Source organism: Mytilus edulis, unplaced genomic scaffold, assembly GCF_963676685.1.
Source record: "Mytilus edulis unplaced genomic scaffold, xbMytEdul2.2 SCAFFOLD_1490, whole genome shotgun sequence".
Taxonomy (NCBI): Eukaryota; Metazoa; Mollusca; class Bivalvia; order Mytilida; family Mytilidae; genus Mytilus; species Mytilus edulis.
Genome location: NW_027268814.1, coordinates 1 through 19,893, shown reverse-complemented (window position 1 = coordinate 19,893; position 19,893 = coordinate 1). Strand labels below are relative to the sequence as shown.

General features: G+C 31.1%; 1 protein-coding gene across 1 annotated transcript; it reads left to right on the top strand.

The window, feature by feature from the left end:
• Window positions 1-3,518: 3,518 nt before the first annotated feature.
• LOC139508696 (tuberin-like) lies at window positions 3,519-17,811 on the top strand (the record flags this gene model as incomplete). Its single annotated transcript, XM_071296001.1, has 11 exons — window positions 3,519-3,713; window positions 6,011-6,097; window positions 6,598-6,708; window positions 9,537-9,616; window positions 12,258-12,322; window positions 13,381-13,513; window positions 15,037-15,085; window positions 15,880-16,005; window positions 16,307-16,380; window positions 17,099-17,225; window positions 17,668-17,811. Coding segments are annotated over exons 1-11 (1,131 nt in total), but the record flags the coding sequence as incomplete, so codon positions are not given.
• Between the last annotated feature and the right edge of the window lie 2,082 nt (window positions 17,812-19,893).

Below are 19,893 nucleotides of genomic sequence, written 5' to 3'. Positions count from 1 at the left end.
TAAAAGCACTGACAGATTAGTTGTAGAACACTTACAAGAGGCCGAGATGAACCGATATTTGACGGGTTTGTTTTGTCTGTGTAGTTAAGGTAACCAATACATAGAAGGGACCTTCAAATGTTCGAAAGAAGTCTATAGCTGTGATGTGGTTACGACATGTTTGTTTTCTGTATAACTGTCGGTGGAGCGCACGGACTTAAATGTAGATGAATTTGGAATTTCACTCTTAATAGAACAATGTCTGTGTATTATTTACGGCACATCGCCACCACATTATTGGCTGCTATGTCGGCCGGTTTAAACACAAATCGCTTTGAAAGATCTTGAAGATTATGAATTTGCGCTTTATCAACATAACATACCAAAAATCATTGTATATATAAAAAACAAAAAAAACATTCAATAAATTTATATACAGCTAAAAAGAATTTTCCCCATCATGCTTGTGTCAGATGGACAACAAAACTCCAAAAGGGTGGGTGGGAGTAAATTCCCTACAACAACCATGACTCCTTCTAACAGATACATCAGGTGGTTTAAAAATAAAGTTTCGGTCTTCACAAATTGAAACAATCTTGGATAAACTGTAATGGTACAGTTCCTCAGACTATTCACCACTAGAGGAATATGGTTTTCAATTTGAATCCACTAGAACAAAAACTAATTGAAGAATTTCGGTCAAAATTTAAACTAGTGTTCCATCTAAAAAAAGTTTAATTTTCTCATTCTCTATCAATTACCCAGAAACGTATACTATATTTTTTTATGATATGTCTGGTTTATATAAATACTTTTTTTTCTGATTTTGTCGTTTGTTCGGAAGAACTTTGAATGGAAATGTAAACATATTTCCATGACGTTGGTAAATTTTCTTAAAATTACAGGTATACAACTATTAAAAGTAAAAAGCGGAAATGTCTTGCCAATTTTGTTCATGTGTATCAAAGTTAAAATGTCCATATAATGTTGCAGCGCAAATGTCACTTAGAAATACAGGTGAAAAAGCGCTGGTCACGCCCAAGATAATGCGTTGCCCGATTTTTCACGATACATTTTAATAAAAAATCAACAAAATTCAAAGTTTTTGAAATAAAAAAAAATATCAAGGGAAAAACCTTTTATGTCACTGTACTGACTGACTAACATAAGATTCAGTTTCAAATATATCATTATTTATTTGAATGTGATCATTATAGGTACAAAACGTGTTGTTCTTTTTCCCATAGACTTGTGTTGCACCTTTTTGTGTTTTCTCCTAAAGTACTGCATATTTTCTAAATCTTAGAAGTTGAATGACATTGGGTTTTTTTTGGGAAAAAGGGGGGGGGGGGGGTCCGCGTTAAAATACTTTGAAAATACATAAGTTTTTTTTTTATAGATTTTGAAATATTAATTAGATTTACAATCTATTATATTCACTATCCAATACCGAGTCTTTCACGATCCAATCGCAATGCTTTGACCGCCCGTTATATAAATATTCTTTCACGATTGTTTTTCTCGATATAACGAATGACAGCCGTGAATACGCACTGAAAAAAATACCTAGTCAGAATGACAAGTCTGTCTAGTAATCTCAGATAGATGTCTAGTAGATAATCATGATAATATCGATATGATTAACATAGCCAAAACACTATACCAAAAATAAAAAATAAAAACAACAGCAGCCACACTAAACTATGTGAATTACCTGGTTTTTTTTTCTTCCTAAAAACCAAAAGTCTTAGACTGAATCTATATTTTGCTTTGAGACCACACTATTGTCAAAAATATAGGTTTAATAAAAATTGCGTTTCATATTAAGAAAGGGTCCGTGATCGGCGATTATCATTTGCCTCACTTTTAAAAGAGACTAGTTATGACCCTGCTTTACTGATACGTTTTCATATATTAAACAGTATTGACTTTTTGTTTTTGTAAGTATTTAATGTATGAAGTTTTGAATACAAAAAGATTGACTTCCAGCTTCCAGAGGATGATGATTAATTTGGATTACATTGTAAATGATGACTTGACTTAAAAATGGTGTATTTTCAGATGTTATAATAAGAATGATGAAAATAAATAATCAGTCCCTTGTTTTAGTGAAAATATGTCCTTATAGCCCTTTGGAATATAAAATGATCGTTCCCTCAACAAAATACTGATGCGTAATCCTTGTTTATGCTTTAAAAGGTAAGAGATGTAGACTTTCTCATAGACTTCTCTTAAACTGAGTTTTACTGTGCGCATTGTTGTTTGTTTTTTTCTACATTGGCTAGAGGTATAGGGGGAGGGTTGAAATCTAAAAGAAAAAGCATGTTTAACCCCGCCGTATTTTTGCGCCTGTCCCAAAAAAAAAGCCTCTGGCCTTTGTTAGTCTTGTATGATTTTTAATTTTAGTTTCTTGTGTATAATTCGGAGTTTAATAGGACGTTCATTATCACTGAACTAGTCTACTTAAAATTGAGAATGGAAATGGGGAATGTGTCAAAGCGACAACAACCCGACCATAGAGCAGACAAATATATTTGTTTAGTGGCCAGCTGATGGACTCCTCCGGGTGCGGGAGATTCTCGCTGCTTTGAAAACCTCTTGGTGGCCCGCTTCGGCTCAGGTTGTCTGCTCTATGGCCGGGTTGTTGTCTCTTTTGTTTTATTTTTCATGTTAACGCAATCATAGGTTTTAACGTTGTTTTCAATTTAGACATGTTTATATCTTTTCTTTTGGTCTTGCATTATATTTGCCTTTGGGTTTATATGATCCATTCATCCTATTTCTACTCTTTAAATTCAAGAGTCTATCCTAAATTGAGGTAAAATTATATGGCCTTCCCTATACCGTTTCGATTCTTAACATCACTGAAGAGACACAATTGTCGAAATCCGGATATGATGTACTACTTTTTGCACCTCGGTTTGTTTGCGGTCTACCATCTTTTTGCAAGTTTATTGTTTTCTGTTTGGTATTAAATTAATGATTTTAACATATTAATTTTGTTACATCTGGTGATCCGTTTATTGATCTTTATTAGCAATTGCTAGTCAAATACATGAACGTTGATTTCAATTTAGACTTGTATACTATATATACGTAACAATGTTTATACAAGCAAAAAACAATAAACTTGCGGAAAAGATTGTAGACCGCAAACAAAAGGTGCTAGTACACCATATCCGGATTTTGACAAATGTATACATATATATTGTAGACCGCATTGCTTGAACGTTGTTTTCAATTAAGACTTAAGTTATTTATATTTATTCAGCGGAAAGGAACATCATCGAGGCGAGTTTGTGACTGAACTTTTTATTTTTAAAATGTTGGCGAGTTGAAGAGATGGGGCGAGTTTGTTGTAGGGCGAGACGTCCTTTTTCTGTCTTTGTTAATCCGTAGTTTCAATCACACTCTCCTAACTTTACAAAGGTTGGAAGTAAATTAAATTTATAATTTCAAGAATAAAGCAAAGACAATTGAATGTTAATATTTTATAAAAATCAAAATTTGTTTACTTTTTTTCTTATTTGCTTAAGGAATCCATTGATTTTCAAGGACTCAAGGGACAACCAATTCTCGTGCCATTCGTGGCGAAGAACATGTCAAAGAAAAATGAAGACAATTTAAAGGATAAGATAAAGAATTTACTTGGTTTCTCAAAGGAAAAGGATAAACCGATCACCTTCCAAAAAAGCCAAACTAAGGAAATAGTTTTCACCCCAGAACGTTTAAGGGTAAGATGCCGTTTTAAAACACATATATCTTTGGCTCGAAAATTTATCTCAATGGGGGTTTTAGTGCACGAATGTAAGCGATTTGTAAGTTAAACAACTTTTTTTGTGGTGCATTTGCGAGAAGGAAGAATTCAGGGATGTTCTGGGGTTGGAATTCCCCCTTTTAGATTGCCAACTAATACGTTTGTCTAGGGACATACATGTATGTTTGAATACCCCCTTTTTATATGTGTAGAAATGATGGTTTTGAAATCTCCATTATTTAAAACAGCTTGATTTGTACATGGGTACAATTACCTTAATTTGACAACTGCTATGAGGGTGGTAGGTTATTTTCGTGCAACGTGATCGACGTTTTTTATTTCACTTTCAACGTGTTTTTACTTTTTTATTTCACGTTCAGTCGTGCAAGACGGGTGCCTCATTCAACGTGTTCTGCTTTTTTTAATTTTACATGTATCGTGATTTTCAAAGTCTTATTTTGCGTGCTAGGTATTTTTCAAATAAAATTCAAACACTTGGCAGGGTTCGTCAAGAAATACTTTTTTAAAAGCCGTAAACCAATTATATCATAAATATGTATACTAAATCGGGATTATCAAGTAAAACAAAGAGTTAATATATACAAGAAGACAGTGACTCAGTCACAAAAGGTTCACATAAAAGTATTTATTTTTCGTGCAACATTCATTGAAGAAACTATTTCACGTTCAACTTGAAATTATGTCTTATTTCACGTTTTTTCATGCTAGCCCCCCCCCCCCCCCCCCCCCCCTTTACCACCCTCTGCTATCATGTCTATGTCATTTTGTCTCTGGTGGAGAGTTGTCCCATAGGCCAGTCTGGGATACGGTTTTCAGAGGAATCTGTCATGTGACTTTAATATGAGGCAGACATTACCTGTTAATGGGGACGAAGTCTGTATGAATTATTTTTTTTTCTTCAACATGTAAAATAAAAGAAACGGGAATACCGTAACGTTTCCGATTTGGATCTGTTGTTAGGGATTTAGTTGTGATGTTATTTAAGTTATGATGTCATATTCAATGTAAACAAAGAAACGCTTTCATCAGGTAATGTTTTATTCATATCAAACAATTACTAAAAATGAATTGGTATGGAGTGCCAATCCCATATTTTACTAGAATGATAAATATATATTTTATTCAAACTCTCATCCAAACAAGACCAGAAAAGGACGTAAATTTCTGCGCAAATGCAGGGATTTGAAAAGTCTGAAATAATTAATTATTTAAGATATCAGACCGAAGGCTCATATTAAGAGTTCATTGGTTCATCTGATGGTGCCCTTGACCTCATTTACATGGTTTATTGGTAACAGTCTTCACGCTTAAGTTTTGAGTCCAGAAGCTCAATTTTTGGAAAATTTTAGTTGGATTTTGTTGGCTTGTAGAGGAGAATTTTACAAGCCCAAAAGCAATTTTACATGCCAATGCCATAGGACTTGTGGTTAAGCGTGAAGACTCTGGTAATGTTGAGTTTATATGTGATTCACCAGACTTTAAACATAAATTGAATCATGATATTAAAGTAAAACGGGTCAACCATTTCAGTGTGTGCACTCTTGTTTCTTAATAATTTTTTAAACAAGTTTTCTTATCTCATTCATGTCATTAGGCCTTGAAGGCTCAAATTTAGTAACATGTTGCTATTTTGTCTACATTGGTGTTCTCTGATTTTAAAAGAATATGTGATGCTATAGTTTTAGGGAAAGCAGTGCTATTTTCAAACCTCATGGTCGTATCTGAAATTTCTATGGAAAACAATAGACCACTTTTGAGTTCATCCTTCACTGGAAAAAAGTCAATTATGCAAGGCACTACCAGATAGACAGGATCACCTGTATCCCTGCACTTTTAACGTTCATTAAGTGTACTAGTGATCGTCATTGTGCAGTATAAACTAGAAATAATGTTTGTTTTATAAGTACTTAATCACAATTCCCTAATGACAGCAGTACTGATTGTCAATTATGAGAATTTAATTTACCGAATAAATTATGCAATACCAACTACTTGTTCAACATTGGAACAGAAGTGACTATGCCCCTACATTGTAAACGCATGAATGATGTTCACTAAAACCAGAGTTTTTGACGAAAATGCATCGAACTCGAAAGTTGTCTATTGCATTCTGCCACTTCTAAGGAAAAAAAATACTACAAGATTTTGCTTTATATACATTTGTACATGTACATTTGTATATGTAAGCATAATTTGTTACTTTTTTCAATCATGTACAATTATGTTTGTTTCACTTTTTTTTTATTTTTGCAGGAGATTGGCCCTGAAAGTCCTGCTAACAACAGACTTAGAACAATAAGAGAGCTTAGTGAAGTGGTGCTAAATAAAAGATTAGAGGAGGTAAGAAATTCAGATTAAATTTGGTTGAAAAAGTATAGCAAAATATATTTGAACCAAAATTTTTTCCCAATTTCAACAGTTTTGAAATTGATCTGTTTTGTCTTAGGGTTACAAATGGAGATAAACTTAGAATGGGTAATATCTTGAATTTCTCTTTTAATATTTCCAGCAGATGTCTATAAACAATATTTTGCTTTACATATCCATTTTAAAGTCAAAAGTCAAATTTCAAATATTTATATATATTTTATATTGAATATCACTGATATTGGACATATACTTTTTCATAATGAGGTAAAGAAGGAATTGACTTCCAGATGTAAACAAGGAATATTTCAAAGACCTGAGGTGGATGACAATTTGCTAATTGATTATAATTGGCGTTATTGCTGGTACCAAAAAAAGTTTTGGCTTTGATATGGGATTGTTTGTTACATGTTTCTATTCACTATGTCTTCTTGTACTAGATTAATGATCCACAATTGATGGTTCTTTTACAGAATGCAATTGAAGCATTATGGCATAGTATTAAAGATTTAGTACAGAGTACTTCACCATCAGAGAGTAGAATTGTTGCGTTACATTTCCTGAAATGCCTTCTAGAAGGACAGGTAAAGTGTTGTCTATAAACAATATAATTCAATTTAATATTTTGATGCTTTTAACTCAATCATAATTCATTTACTTTTATTTGCAGCTTCATTGTTTTCTACCTCGAATCTTAAGTGTTTAAGAAAATGAAAACATATTTAATCACTTACTACTTACACCAACTGTTATGTGGAAAAGTTTTCCAGGATTGCAATGCAAATGTGTATCAGAAAATATAACATGTGTTTATACTACAATGTTTTTTTTTCATTTCTAAAATTGAATGGTTTTTATACGACCGCAAAAATTTTAATTTTTTGGTCGTATATTGCTATCACGTTGGCGTCGTCGTCGTCCGAATACTTTTAGTTTTCGCACTCTAACTTTAGTAAAAGTGAATAGAAATCAATGAAATTTTAACACAAGGTTTATGACCACAAAAGGAGGTTGGGATTGATTTTGGGAGTTTTGGTCCCAACATTTTAGGAATTAGGGGCCAAAAAGGGCCCAAATAAGCATTTTTCTTGGTTTTCGCACTATAACTTTAGTTTAAGTGAATATAAATCTATGAAATTTTGACACAAGGTTTATGACCACAAAAGGAAGGTTGGGATTGATTTTGGGAGTTTTGGTTCCAACAGTTTAGGAATTAAGGGCCAAAAAAGGGCCCAAATAAGCATTATTCTTGGTTTTCGCACAATAACTTTAGTATAAGTAAATAGAAATCAATGAAATTTTAACACAAGGTTTATGACCACAAAAGGAAGGTTGGGATTGATTTTTGGAGTTGAGGTCACAACAGTTTATGAATTAGGGGCCAAAAAGGGGCCCAAATAAGCATTATTTTTGGTTTTTGCACCATAACTTTAGTATAAGTAAATAGAAATCTATGAAATTTAAACACAAGGTTTATGACCATAAAGGGAAGGTTGGGTTTGATTTTGGGAGTTTTGGTCCCAACAGTTTAGGAATAAGGGGCCCAAAGGGTCCAAAATTGAATTTTGTGTGATTTCATTAAAAATTGAATAATTGGGGTTCTTTGATATGCCGAATCTAACTATGTATGTAGATTCTTAATTTTTGGTCCCGTTTTCAAATTGGTCTACATTAAGGTCCAAAGGGTCCAAAATTAAACTTAGTTTGATTTTAACAAAAATTGAATCCTTGGTGTTCTTTGATATGCTGAATTTAAAAATGTACTTAGATTTTTAATTATTGGCCTAGTTTTCAAGTTGGTCCAAATGGGGGTCCAAAATTAAACTTTGTTTGATTTCATCAAAAATTGAATAAATGGGTTCTTTGATATGCCAAATCTAACTGTGTATGTAGATTCTTAATTTTTGGTCCAGTTTTCAAATTGGTCTACATTAAGGTCCAAAGAGTCCAAAATTAAACTAAGTTTGATTTTAACAAAAATTAAATTCTTGGGCTTATTTGATATGCTTTATCTAAATATGTACTTTGATTTTTGATTATGGGCCAGTTTTCAAGTTGGTCCAAATCAGGATTCCATATCAAGTATTGTGCAATAGCAGGAAATTTTCAATTGCACAGTATTGCACAATAGCAAGAAATATCTAATTGCACAATATTGTGCAATAGCAATTAATTTTCAATTGGAGTTATCTTTCTTTGTATAGAATAGTAGTTGATAATATATGTTGGAAATTTGCCAGACATGACTATGATGTCATTTTCTATTTTTATTTGCCAATAACTTTATGTAAATAACTTCATTGGAAATTTGACAATATAAAATGTTGCTGATGAAGCTTTTTTTCCTTATCTTATCTAAAATGTTTTTAGATAATGTATGTTGGACATTTGCCAGACATGACTATGATGTCATTATCTATTTTTATTTGCCAATAACTTTATGTAAATAACTTCATTGGAAATTTGCCAATATAAAATGTTGCTGATGAAGTTTTTTTTATTGATTTATACAATAAACAATGTATATTCACTTTTACTACCAACCAATCTTTACCATTCAGTGATAACAAGCACTTTATTTTACATTTTAATATTTTATGATGTATTTAAAAGAGTAGTTATTGTTGCAAACTCCATTAGAAATTTGAATTGATATCAGTTTTGGAAAAAGGGAAACGGGGATGTGAAAAAAAGGGGGGGGGGTTTAATTTTTCTCATTTCAGATTTCATAAATAAAAAGAAAATTTCTTCAAACATTTTTTTGAGAGGATTAATATTCAACAGCATAGTGAATTGCTCAAAGGCAAAAAAAAAACTTTTAAGTTCATTAGACCACATTCATTCTGTGTCAGAAACCTATGCTGTGTCAACTATTTAATTTTAGATTTAAAATGTTTGAAGAAGAAATCTTTAATTGATTTGTAAAATCTTGACATTTGTTTTGTGTAAAAAAAAACCATGTAATGTCAAAAATTTGATCACAATCCAAATTCAGAGCTGTATCACACTTGAATGTTTTGTCCATACTTGCCCCAACTGTTCAGGGTTCGACCTCTGCGGTCGTATAAAGCTGCGCCCTGCGGAGCACCTGGTTTAAAATTTTATTGAGGTGTAAAATCACATCTTGTAAAATTACTAAAATGTGTACTCGCTCAACTTTTTTTATGCCCCTATAAATTTGATTAAAGAAGCATTTAATCTTATTATTACTTTCTCATGTTTCAACGTCAAAGTCATGAATTAAATCAAGCATTTTGTTTGAGATTCTATGTATTGTTTTAACATTTTCACAAAGCGCATGTGAAGTCATAGATGATGTATTTTATACTGAATGCCTTTACAAATCAAAATTACGAAATTATTTCAATATAATTTTATTATTTGATAATAATTTTTATTATTTCCATTTTAGTATCAGTATTTAGGGATCCTTAGAGCATTCTTTTTCCATGTGATTGAAAGTTTAACCGTACCAAGTGATACTGCATACAGGTATGTCTATAACTTTATTTTACTTCATGACAACATTATCAGTTAGAGGAGAAATTGTGACTTGTATCAATATTTTATATATTTAATGAATGACTGTAAAAAAAATTCTGTCTATGAAGAAATAACATCAAAAATGTGGTGCACACTGAATAACTTGTGTAGCAGGTTATTTAACAGTGTTCACCACATTTTTTATGTTATTCCGAGTAGATAGAGAAAAAAATTACAATTATTCCTTATAGTTTAATTCTAAAATCAATTTTAAAGGAGTTAATCATGAAAAAACATTGATGATGTCACAGTCATATGACAAAATAATGTCTATGAGCTGATCAACAAATTCTCTCAGCCTATCAGAAGATGTGTTACATCCAAAATTAAACTATTACCTGATGTTAAAATCTGGTAGCTTGAATATTCAAACTAAACGAAAAACATCATAGCAAATGACATGAACTCCAAAAGAAGTGTGACAAGGCTTCAACAAGATAAGTAATTTGCAATGATTACCGTCTTTTGGTATGTATAGTGCGCTTTTGTGTATAGCGCGCACCCCCATTATGGTCAAAGAAACGAGAGAAAAAAGTTAATTGGTAGTATAATACCCCTAGACATTTTCTGAAAAGTTACAGCTCCAAATTCCCCAAACAAGAAGTTTATTGGTAAACAGGAAGTTTTTTAAATGGACATCAATGTCGGAGAATTCCGTACGGAATACGTAATCAATATAAGATTGACAATATTGTAACAAATGCATAAGAATTTTATTAGATGGAGATGAATATTCATTAAAGTTTAGTTTATTTTAAACCAAATTTAATCAATAGTTTGAGTATCAAGGACAAGATTAAATATCCAAATTAATGTTCTGATTCAAACAATAAAATAATAACTAATCTATAATACTAAAATTACGAGGTCCAATTTATCAGCCGGCATCAGGTAAAAACGACATATCAAAGAAATCAACTTTATATATAGCTAATATAGGACAATTGTGTAGATTAAAAATTACACCACTCCAGACCCTTTTGTTTTCCACATAATTAATATTGCCAATAATTAACAAGTTCCGGGTCGAATCCGGTACCGATACCAAAAGTATATTCACCTGTTAACCATTACCTTATCTGTACGTTCCTCATCTAACAGGCGCACCACCAAATGGTGTATTTATACACGGGTCATAATCACAAAGTCGACACAACTAAATTCAATTATTGTCAAATTGTTCCCTATTGTAGTTTTTTAATTAGTAAAACTTTCTAAGATAACAATACGAATACTAAAAATTTGGACTAAGGCGTATAGGCACAGTTTTCAATTTGTTAGCGGGCATGACGCAAAACAGCGAATCAAAGATTTGAACTTTATTGGACAATGCTGTTGATTAAAAAATACTCAATTCCAGGACCTGAATATTACCAATAATTGAAAAGTTCCAGGTCGACGGGTTCAAACAGAAAGATTTGAAAGCAGAGAAAACTGTGTATCTTATAATTGGCACGACTTTATCAGATGACAATACCAATACTAAAATAAGGCTTACGCATAGTTATATACTTTAATTCAGTCACGAACCCGCGATATCACGGGTGTGTTCTAGTCAGTCTAATAATTATAATTAATGTCATTACTCTGTAATAAATTGTTAAAATCTCATTGTTTTTATTTTTTGTTTGATGATTCTAGCTGTTAATCCGGATTATCACACCTCAATCAACAGGTCTAATCGATGTCAAAACAAATCAGTGACAGGTTGACCTTGTTCCTAATTAAATTCGTTCAGGTTACAATTATGGGATTATCATGTTTTCAATCATAATTTCTTGAATGGTTATAAACAGTTGATAAAAGTTGAAAATTTACAAAGTAAAAACGTATTTTTAAAAATAAACTTTTCATAGAGTAAATCATCACTTTACAATATTAAGTCACATGACTGACCCACATGACTTGCGATCACCTGATCAATACATAAGAAAAAATGGCGGTTTATCTTTTCAAAACGAGCGTGGTTTATTCAATTTTCATACACTTTTCTTCAACTTTCTATGATGAACACATAGAAAAACAGTAAGTTATGACAACAAGGAACACAGAGGCTAATTTAACCGACAGCAAAAGCTTTATTGTGTCTTTATTAAGACTTGGCAAATTTCCGGATTGCAAAACAGATGCCATGAGATGGACAAATTTACACGATAAACGTAACAACAAAGATATAAAATGTATTTTATTTGAATAAATCATGACAAATCAAGAACAATACGATACATATTACAAATGTAACATGTAAAACATAAAAACAAACGAGGTTTTAGCAAAAATATTCTTTACTCTTCACTTCACTTGGAAATTTCTTTGTCGGAGTTGGGACCTGCAAAAAGACTTAGAAAGTGTTTGTAGTCATGTATAACACGCACCCTCTTACAAGAAACATGACCTAGGGTATAAATGTGCGTGTTATACATACCAAAAGACGGTATATTTGGATTGTAGTTTCTATTTATCACTGTGTCAACATTTTATTGGCTATTTTAGGTTGGATTTGTTGTTAACTCTTGAGTAGACATGGAAGTAATTACAGTTTGTATAGACAAGTCGTATCTCTGTGTCAACATTTTATTTACTATTTTAGGTTGGACTTGTTGTTAATCCTTAGTGAACATGGAAGAAATTTACATGAGTTTGAAGAAGATGCAGGTACAGATATAGAAATTTGTTTAAGATTGGACAGTTGTATACAAATAATGGAAAAAAGTCATTGAAATTGACCAATGCTGAAACAGAGTCTCATTTTCTGACAAAATGACTGTGCTTTTTTTTTAGGCGATTCATAAATTTAAAGATGCTAAGACTATCAAAAATAATGACTGGCCCAATATTAAATTTCTAAATCTGTCAATTTCAGACATATTTTTCCTACATTTATTTCCCCAATTGTGAACTTCATAAAATTTTTACAGTGAACTCATAAAAGATTTACAACACTAAAGAATTTTTCCACCACCATCATCTTATTAGTTTTTGGGTAAAGATTGCATGACATGCAATCAAAACATCAATGATGGCATTGTTAAAGTCATCTATGATTCTAGTAAAAATTGGAGTTATCTTCCTTTGTCCAGAATTCTAGTCAAAATAACTACATTGTACAAACATTTTTCAATGCAAAATTTGCTTCCTATTGATAAATTAACACAATTTTTACTAATCCGTGCTTACAAGCACTTTGATTAATATTGCAGCCTCATTAAAACCCAGTTTCCATAAACGACAGTATTTTCCCTTGTGTTAAATGTTATAGAATTTTTAAAAAAGCAAAGAAATTTTGTACATGATTTGTCAATTATTGATGAGTACAATATCACTTATATACCATTCTGTCTCAAAATAGCCAGGCCATATAGTTTCATTTACTACCTACTTTCAGTCAACCCTTAATACTAAATATGTAGACTAGATATTTATATAGATAAATAATGAGCATCAAACACCGACAAGATTAATCAATTTAGACAGTCACATATGGCAGGGTTAAGTTTTCGCCAGTCCTAGACAAACTTTACACTAGAAAATAAATCCACAATAGAGGTACTGAATTCAATAACACCAGACGCACCATAGCTATAAAGCAATAATCCTATATAATCTATAAAACTATGATATTGAAGGTTCCTGTTTCGGGGTTGAATTAATACCTTCAGAAAGATTTTTTTTTTAAATAACTCTGTCAGAGGATTTTCAAATAATTATTGCAGGACCTTTTCTGCTACAGTGGATGCCACAAGTACGGTCATCAGGAAAGATAAAACAATATTTAGAACTAATTGTCAATGTTATCAAGTTTAATGCTGCTTACTTAGATGAACCTGTGCTCTCTGGAATAGTGAAGTAAGTTTAATTTCAGATAGAAACAGTGAAACAAAAAAACATTGTAAGAATTGGCCAAAGTATGTGATAATGTGTAAATTTATATACCTGCAAACATTTGAAAATCTTATGTTGGATTTACTGTGTGTGCAATATTTCAAAGCTTAATTTAGTGACATCTTTCATATAAGATATTTGTCTGTTTTCAGTTGTGCATTTAATCATTGTTCTATTGTTTACAGCTGGAAATATCCAGAAGAATCCTTATTACCTCCCTTCATTGAAGCAATACAAATGTCATGCTGTGCTAAACATTTAGTAATAGCATTTAAAAATATAATGAAATTCAAAACAGTGTGGCTGTGGCCATTGATTGACACATTAAATTCATCCATTAACTGGGACAATTTACGTGAACGTTTGTCTGTAACGACCACTGTTCACGACGTACCTACGATAGACATTTAAACTGTGGGGTCACCAAGGTTTCTTAACGCCTTTAATGATAAAATAATTCGAAAAATTAATCAGAAATAACCTTAATGTTTTGATTTATATAATTGATATAAATCAAAACATCGTGTTATTTCTGATTAATTTTTTCGAATTACTTTATTAAGGTGTTGAGAACCTTTGGTGACCCCATAGTTTAAATGTCTTTAAAAAGTACACAGTGAGCAATGGTCGTTACATACAAACGTTCACCTAAATTGTCCCAGTCAATTGATGAATTTAATGTGTCAATCAATGGCGACAGCCACACTGTTTTGAATTTCATTCTATAGGGGTGTAAACAGAGTGAAAAACATAATTCACATCTTATACCTAGAATTTATTTTGGTAATCAGTATGAAACCATGAATACATTTTCACACATTGAAGATCATTGAACATAAGTTCTCAATTTTAGTAAGTAAGTAAGTAAAACTTTATTTGGATTCGTCATATTGACAAACAATACAAACATAAGCTCTAATGAGCTTTTCACCGAATATAAAAACATATGCAATAACAAATAAAACATGGCATGCAGCATGCAATAAATAATAAAAAGCAGCACCAAAAATGAACTCAAAGCAAATAGCATATACATGTATCTTGCAAAATACCAAAATATATATGAAGCACTAAATTTTTAAAAATACGCAGTTTAAAAATTAATTTTTTATTAAAAATTTATGATTTATAAAGTAAAAATTTCAAATCTTTCAAAAATGTAAAAAACAAAATTTCAGTTGCAATGCAAGCTGTTAATGCAGCATAAAAAGCATAAAAAGCATAAATATTGTAACACAAATTATCTACAGGCAGAGCAAAAACCTTCTGTTCCACTCCAGGACTGAACAAGACTCTTAAAATGTGAGAATTTCAACACATATGTAATTTTTTTGAGAGGAGCAGTTGTTCAACTTATAATATCTTCCTACCGGAAGTCAGCACTTTTATCCGGACAATCTGGCTTCCTCCACCAATAAAAACAGACAATATAATATTGGTATTACATGCAATTGAATAGCTCATAAAATATTCTATTGTTTTAACAGACAGACATGCATGGTTACAAATAAAGGTAACTCAGAAGAAATAAATAAGGTAAGAATGATTAGGGATTACTTGACTAGGGTTAATTACTTTGTAGGTCTTAATGACCATTTTAAAATAAGTAACACATTACTACATCATATTCAATCAAGACAATATTAATTATAAAATACTAAGAAATTATTTTGAATTTATTGTTTAAGAGACAATCATTTTGATATTGATTTATTGTGTAATCTTTTGTTTGTTTTGTCCAATAAAGCAGGATTATGGGACTTGAGCATTTTAGACAGTTGTAACTTGATGCATAATGTCACCTGGTTAATGCTACGGCTCTGAGACCATGCTTTTCCATAAACTTTTATAATTAGTGATAGTGTTTTTTTATAACAAGTTGATTACACTGTTCTGTGATTTTGATAGGACTATTTTACACAAGTTATGGCACTTTGAACAGTTCTGCTTACTGTCACTAAAGAGCACTCTGAGATTATTTTACTTATGGCTACCTGGATTGTAATTCAAAATGTTCTGTTGACCATACTGTATCATCTTTATATTTTTGTGATCAATACAGAAGTTATTGAAATTTTTTGTTAAATTTGCATGTAAAAGATTTGGTGCTTTGTTTTATTAGAATGGTAATTAATATCCTAGTAGCAAATACAGTTCAATAGCTTTCATGGACTAAGATTGTATCCAAAACTACCCGGCAGAACACTAAGAAATGATTGCATACAATTTGGGTATGGTTATCTATTTTGTGTTATCAAGTCATTTATTACTAAAACTAGTATACATGTCAGAAGTCTGATTCACTGATTCATTTTATTATCTGATTATAGGGTTGTTTGGATGTCCTGAATACTGTACTGTGTTACAGTTATCTGCCTACAGAATGCTTAGATTACTTCATTGCTGCCTTATGTCGCATGGTCAATATGGCACATTTCTGTCAGTCAAGCTGGGATGTAAGTAATGAATATATTAAATCAGTACTGTAAAAAACATCAACTTTAAACTTGGATGTGAACATTGAAATACATCCAAATTCAGGGTTTTGGCCCCGATTTCATTGTTCATGGATGGACACTGAACATGCTTGTTAAATTAATACGAGATATGATTAGCAGGGAAAAGCATTTTAACACTTACAAAATCTTCATCATGCACTATTAAAAAGTATTCTTAGATTGCTGCTTATTTTAACAAGTAGGGAATGTGTTGCATGTTTTTTTTATGAATATCCTGGATTTTTCTTTCATTTTGTAGTTGATGAGGAAATTATTAGGAACTCATCTAGGTCATAGCACTATTTACACCATGTGTTGTATGTTACAAAACAGGTAAGAATATTGTTATGTTTAATTCTAATATTTCGGACTTAATTTCGTTTATTTCATGGAAAGAATATATCCACTAAATTAAAACCTCCACGAAAATTTAACCTACATATAATATCACTTTCATTTACTGGAAATCACGAAATAAAATCCCAATGAAATTTTAACCCCACAAACAATTAATTTTTCTACAGTATGTATATAAATATATATATACATCCATATTGGCACTGACAAGGACCCTGTAGTTAAATAAAAAATAATTATTTGAATGAAATACTTCTTAAATTAATGCAGTTTCACATATTGATATATAAGAGAAATACTTAATGATCTTCACTTTTTGTAAATAAAATGCCATAAAATGGAAATAAAATTAAAAAAAAATTTGATGAAAAAATAATGTTATGATGGTACAAAACAATGCAGGGAGATAACTCTGTAAAAATCAGTTGAACATATTAATCCTGTTCTATTGCAAAGAAAATATTAAGCTTCTCAATGGTTACAATTAGTGTTCATCAAACTATATTATATTCAATGAAATTTTTCCCAAAAAGTGTGTATTTTAATTTTTTTTAAATTTTATATTTTTGTCAAAAGGTTGAAAAAGTAAATATATTTTGTCACAATTATACAAAAATTAAATGAGCCCAATTTATTTTAGTTGAGGTGTTTGGTACCATTTTAAGTTGACAAAGATATAATTTTTTTTCAACAGACGACAACCAATTGACCATGAGTTATTACGTGGTGCTGTATTTTTCATTGGAATGGCTCTTTGGGGCTGTAAGAAAGTGCCATCATTAAAACACACTGCTTCATCAGTGCTTCCTTCATTTCTACAGGTATGTGTATTATTATATATTGGAACAGATTACAGAATAATTGTTACAATGGGTAGTCATTTTTTTTTACAGCTAAATCCAACCATGTTTTTTAATCTAGAACTTTATGTTACTATTTCATGGACAAACAACCCAGTCTAATCAAATTCCATTATAATGTATCATGTAATGTCATGGCTGTTTTCTTTTAAAATTGACTTCTATAACTCATAAGATTAATGCCTCAAAATAGCCTCAATGCTTAATGAATGCAGGTTAATTTGCTGTTATATTCCAAGAGAATTGACATTTAACTTTTGACACACTTCTTTCTTAAATGAATGTTGTAAATCTTTTCTGTTAAAAAAAAATAGGATTTCAAGACACTTTTCTAGGTCTGTGTATTGAGGTAAATTGAAAAGCCTTGACTATTGTTGAAAATCTTGTAAAATTTTGTGATCAGGTGCTATCAACGAACAGTTACTTGGTTGGACATGAGGTAATATTAAGTGTACAGAGACTGTTGAAGAAGTATGGCAAAGAATTACAGTATGTTACATGGAACTGTATACTGGATATTATGGAAAGCCTTCTCAAATTATTTGAGGTATTATAAAATAAATTAGGAATTTCTAAAATTGATGTAACTCTTATTTTATACATAATTGTTTTTAAAAATTACCAATTTATTTCAGTAATATTTATGTAGAGTTTTTTAAAGGCAAAATCAGTACAAGCTTAATGTGTTACAAAAAGCATTCTTGTGACTTAAATAATCTCTTTGATTGGTGCACCAGAGTTATTACATTTATGCTGATTAGACTTTCAAAAAGGCCAGTTAATGGCCACCAGTATTAAATACATTAGAGTCTATGTAAAATCTGTAGCAATTTCTAGCGGATTATTTTCGCAGGTTGCAAATTTTCGCTTATTTTAGCGAATAGAACAAAATTGCCAAAATAAATTTAAAATGGCACATGCAAAGTATTGATAAAAGTTTTTAATCCGCCAAAATATATTGTATACCTTATTCAATGAAAATCGTGAAATTTTACACCCGCAAAAATAACCTGCTATAGGGTATTAAGCACTTGCTTATCGGGGTTAATTTCATGCAGTGATGAGCAATCTGTCGTACTGAGGTATACCATAGTACTTGTAGAGTCTTCTAGTAAGATTCCATGCAGTGGTATATCTTTGATCAATGAACCTAGTATAACTCTGAGCATACTTGGAAATTCTACCATAGGCACACTGTTATTTAAAACTGTAAATAAGTACAACTATATTATCTCTGTTCATATAGTTTAATGGTAATTTATATAAAGTGATTCAACGCTCCAAACTTTATATAGATATGATTATTTTATGGAAAGAATTCTCTGTGAATCCCCTCTTATGACAGACTTAGCTTGGATATACATGAAGAGGGGTTAAAATAGAAGTCTTGAGAAAAATAAGGTTTTTTGTTTCTTTCAATCTATTTTAAAAATTGTAATGGAAAAACAAATATTATATCACCTACCTTGTTCAAAACTTCATTATGTGCTTAATTGCTGTATTGTATAAAGATTATGTAGGGAAAACATGATAATTAATGTAAAAAGAAAGAAGATTGAATTTTAGAACATTGAACTTATATTTGAAAAAAAATAGTGTTGAAGAATTTTTATGTCCCACCTACGATAGTAGAGGGGCATTATGTTTTCTTGTCTGTGTGTCTGTCCGTTCATTCGTTTGTTCGTCCGTCTGTCCCGCTTCAGGTTAAAGTTTTTGGTCAAGGTAGTTTTTGATGAAGCTGAAGTCCAATCAACTTGAAACTTAGTACACATGTTGCTTATGACATCATCTTTCTAATTTTAATGCCACATTAGATAATTTGCCCATTTCATGGTCCATTGAACATGGAAAAATGATAGTACTTTGGACACATTCTTGTTTTTTAATATATTTAAAAGTTAATTGCATTGTAATATTTATGTTTGCATCTTTGAGTATATGTTTATTTAAAGTTATTTACTGATTTTAAGAAGCTGCATTCTAAATATTTGTCAAATGGTGTGTCATTCATACAGATTATTATCTCCTGAACATCCAAATGTTTCTTACTGCAATGATTAGAAGTCGGCAAATGTAGATGTATCATATTATTGTAGAGTTTCTAAGTGAGATTCCAATCAATGGTATATCTGTGATTAATAATATTGCTTTTCTCTGAGCATGTGAGAATGATCAAGCAAAAGTTTTAGAAAGTTATAGTTATGGTATGGAAATGAAATATACTTCATTGGAGACTTGGTGACCTTCAGCTGTTGTCTGTTCTATGGTTGGGTTGTTGTCTCTTTGACACATTCCCCATTTCCATTCTCAATTTTATTCAATAATACAGCAATCCACGACTTTTATTAGGGTTTACACAGCTTTGATTTTAATGATTTATAATTAGTATGGAACTTTATTATAACAAGTTATACTAAGTTATTGGCTATAACCTGCCAGATAGTCAATTCCTGTTCGAAGATATTTTGAATCTTTATAAAAAAAATAGTATACCAACTGTGCATGTGACTCAATTTGTGTATTTAGGCTTGCTTTGATATTTGCCATAATTTGGTATGGAACATGATGAATTATACTGTGTAAGCTAAGAAGTCACTTTTTTTAAGATGATACTTTGTGTTTTCATATA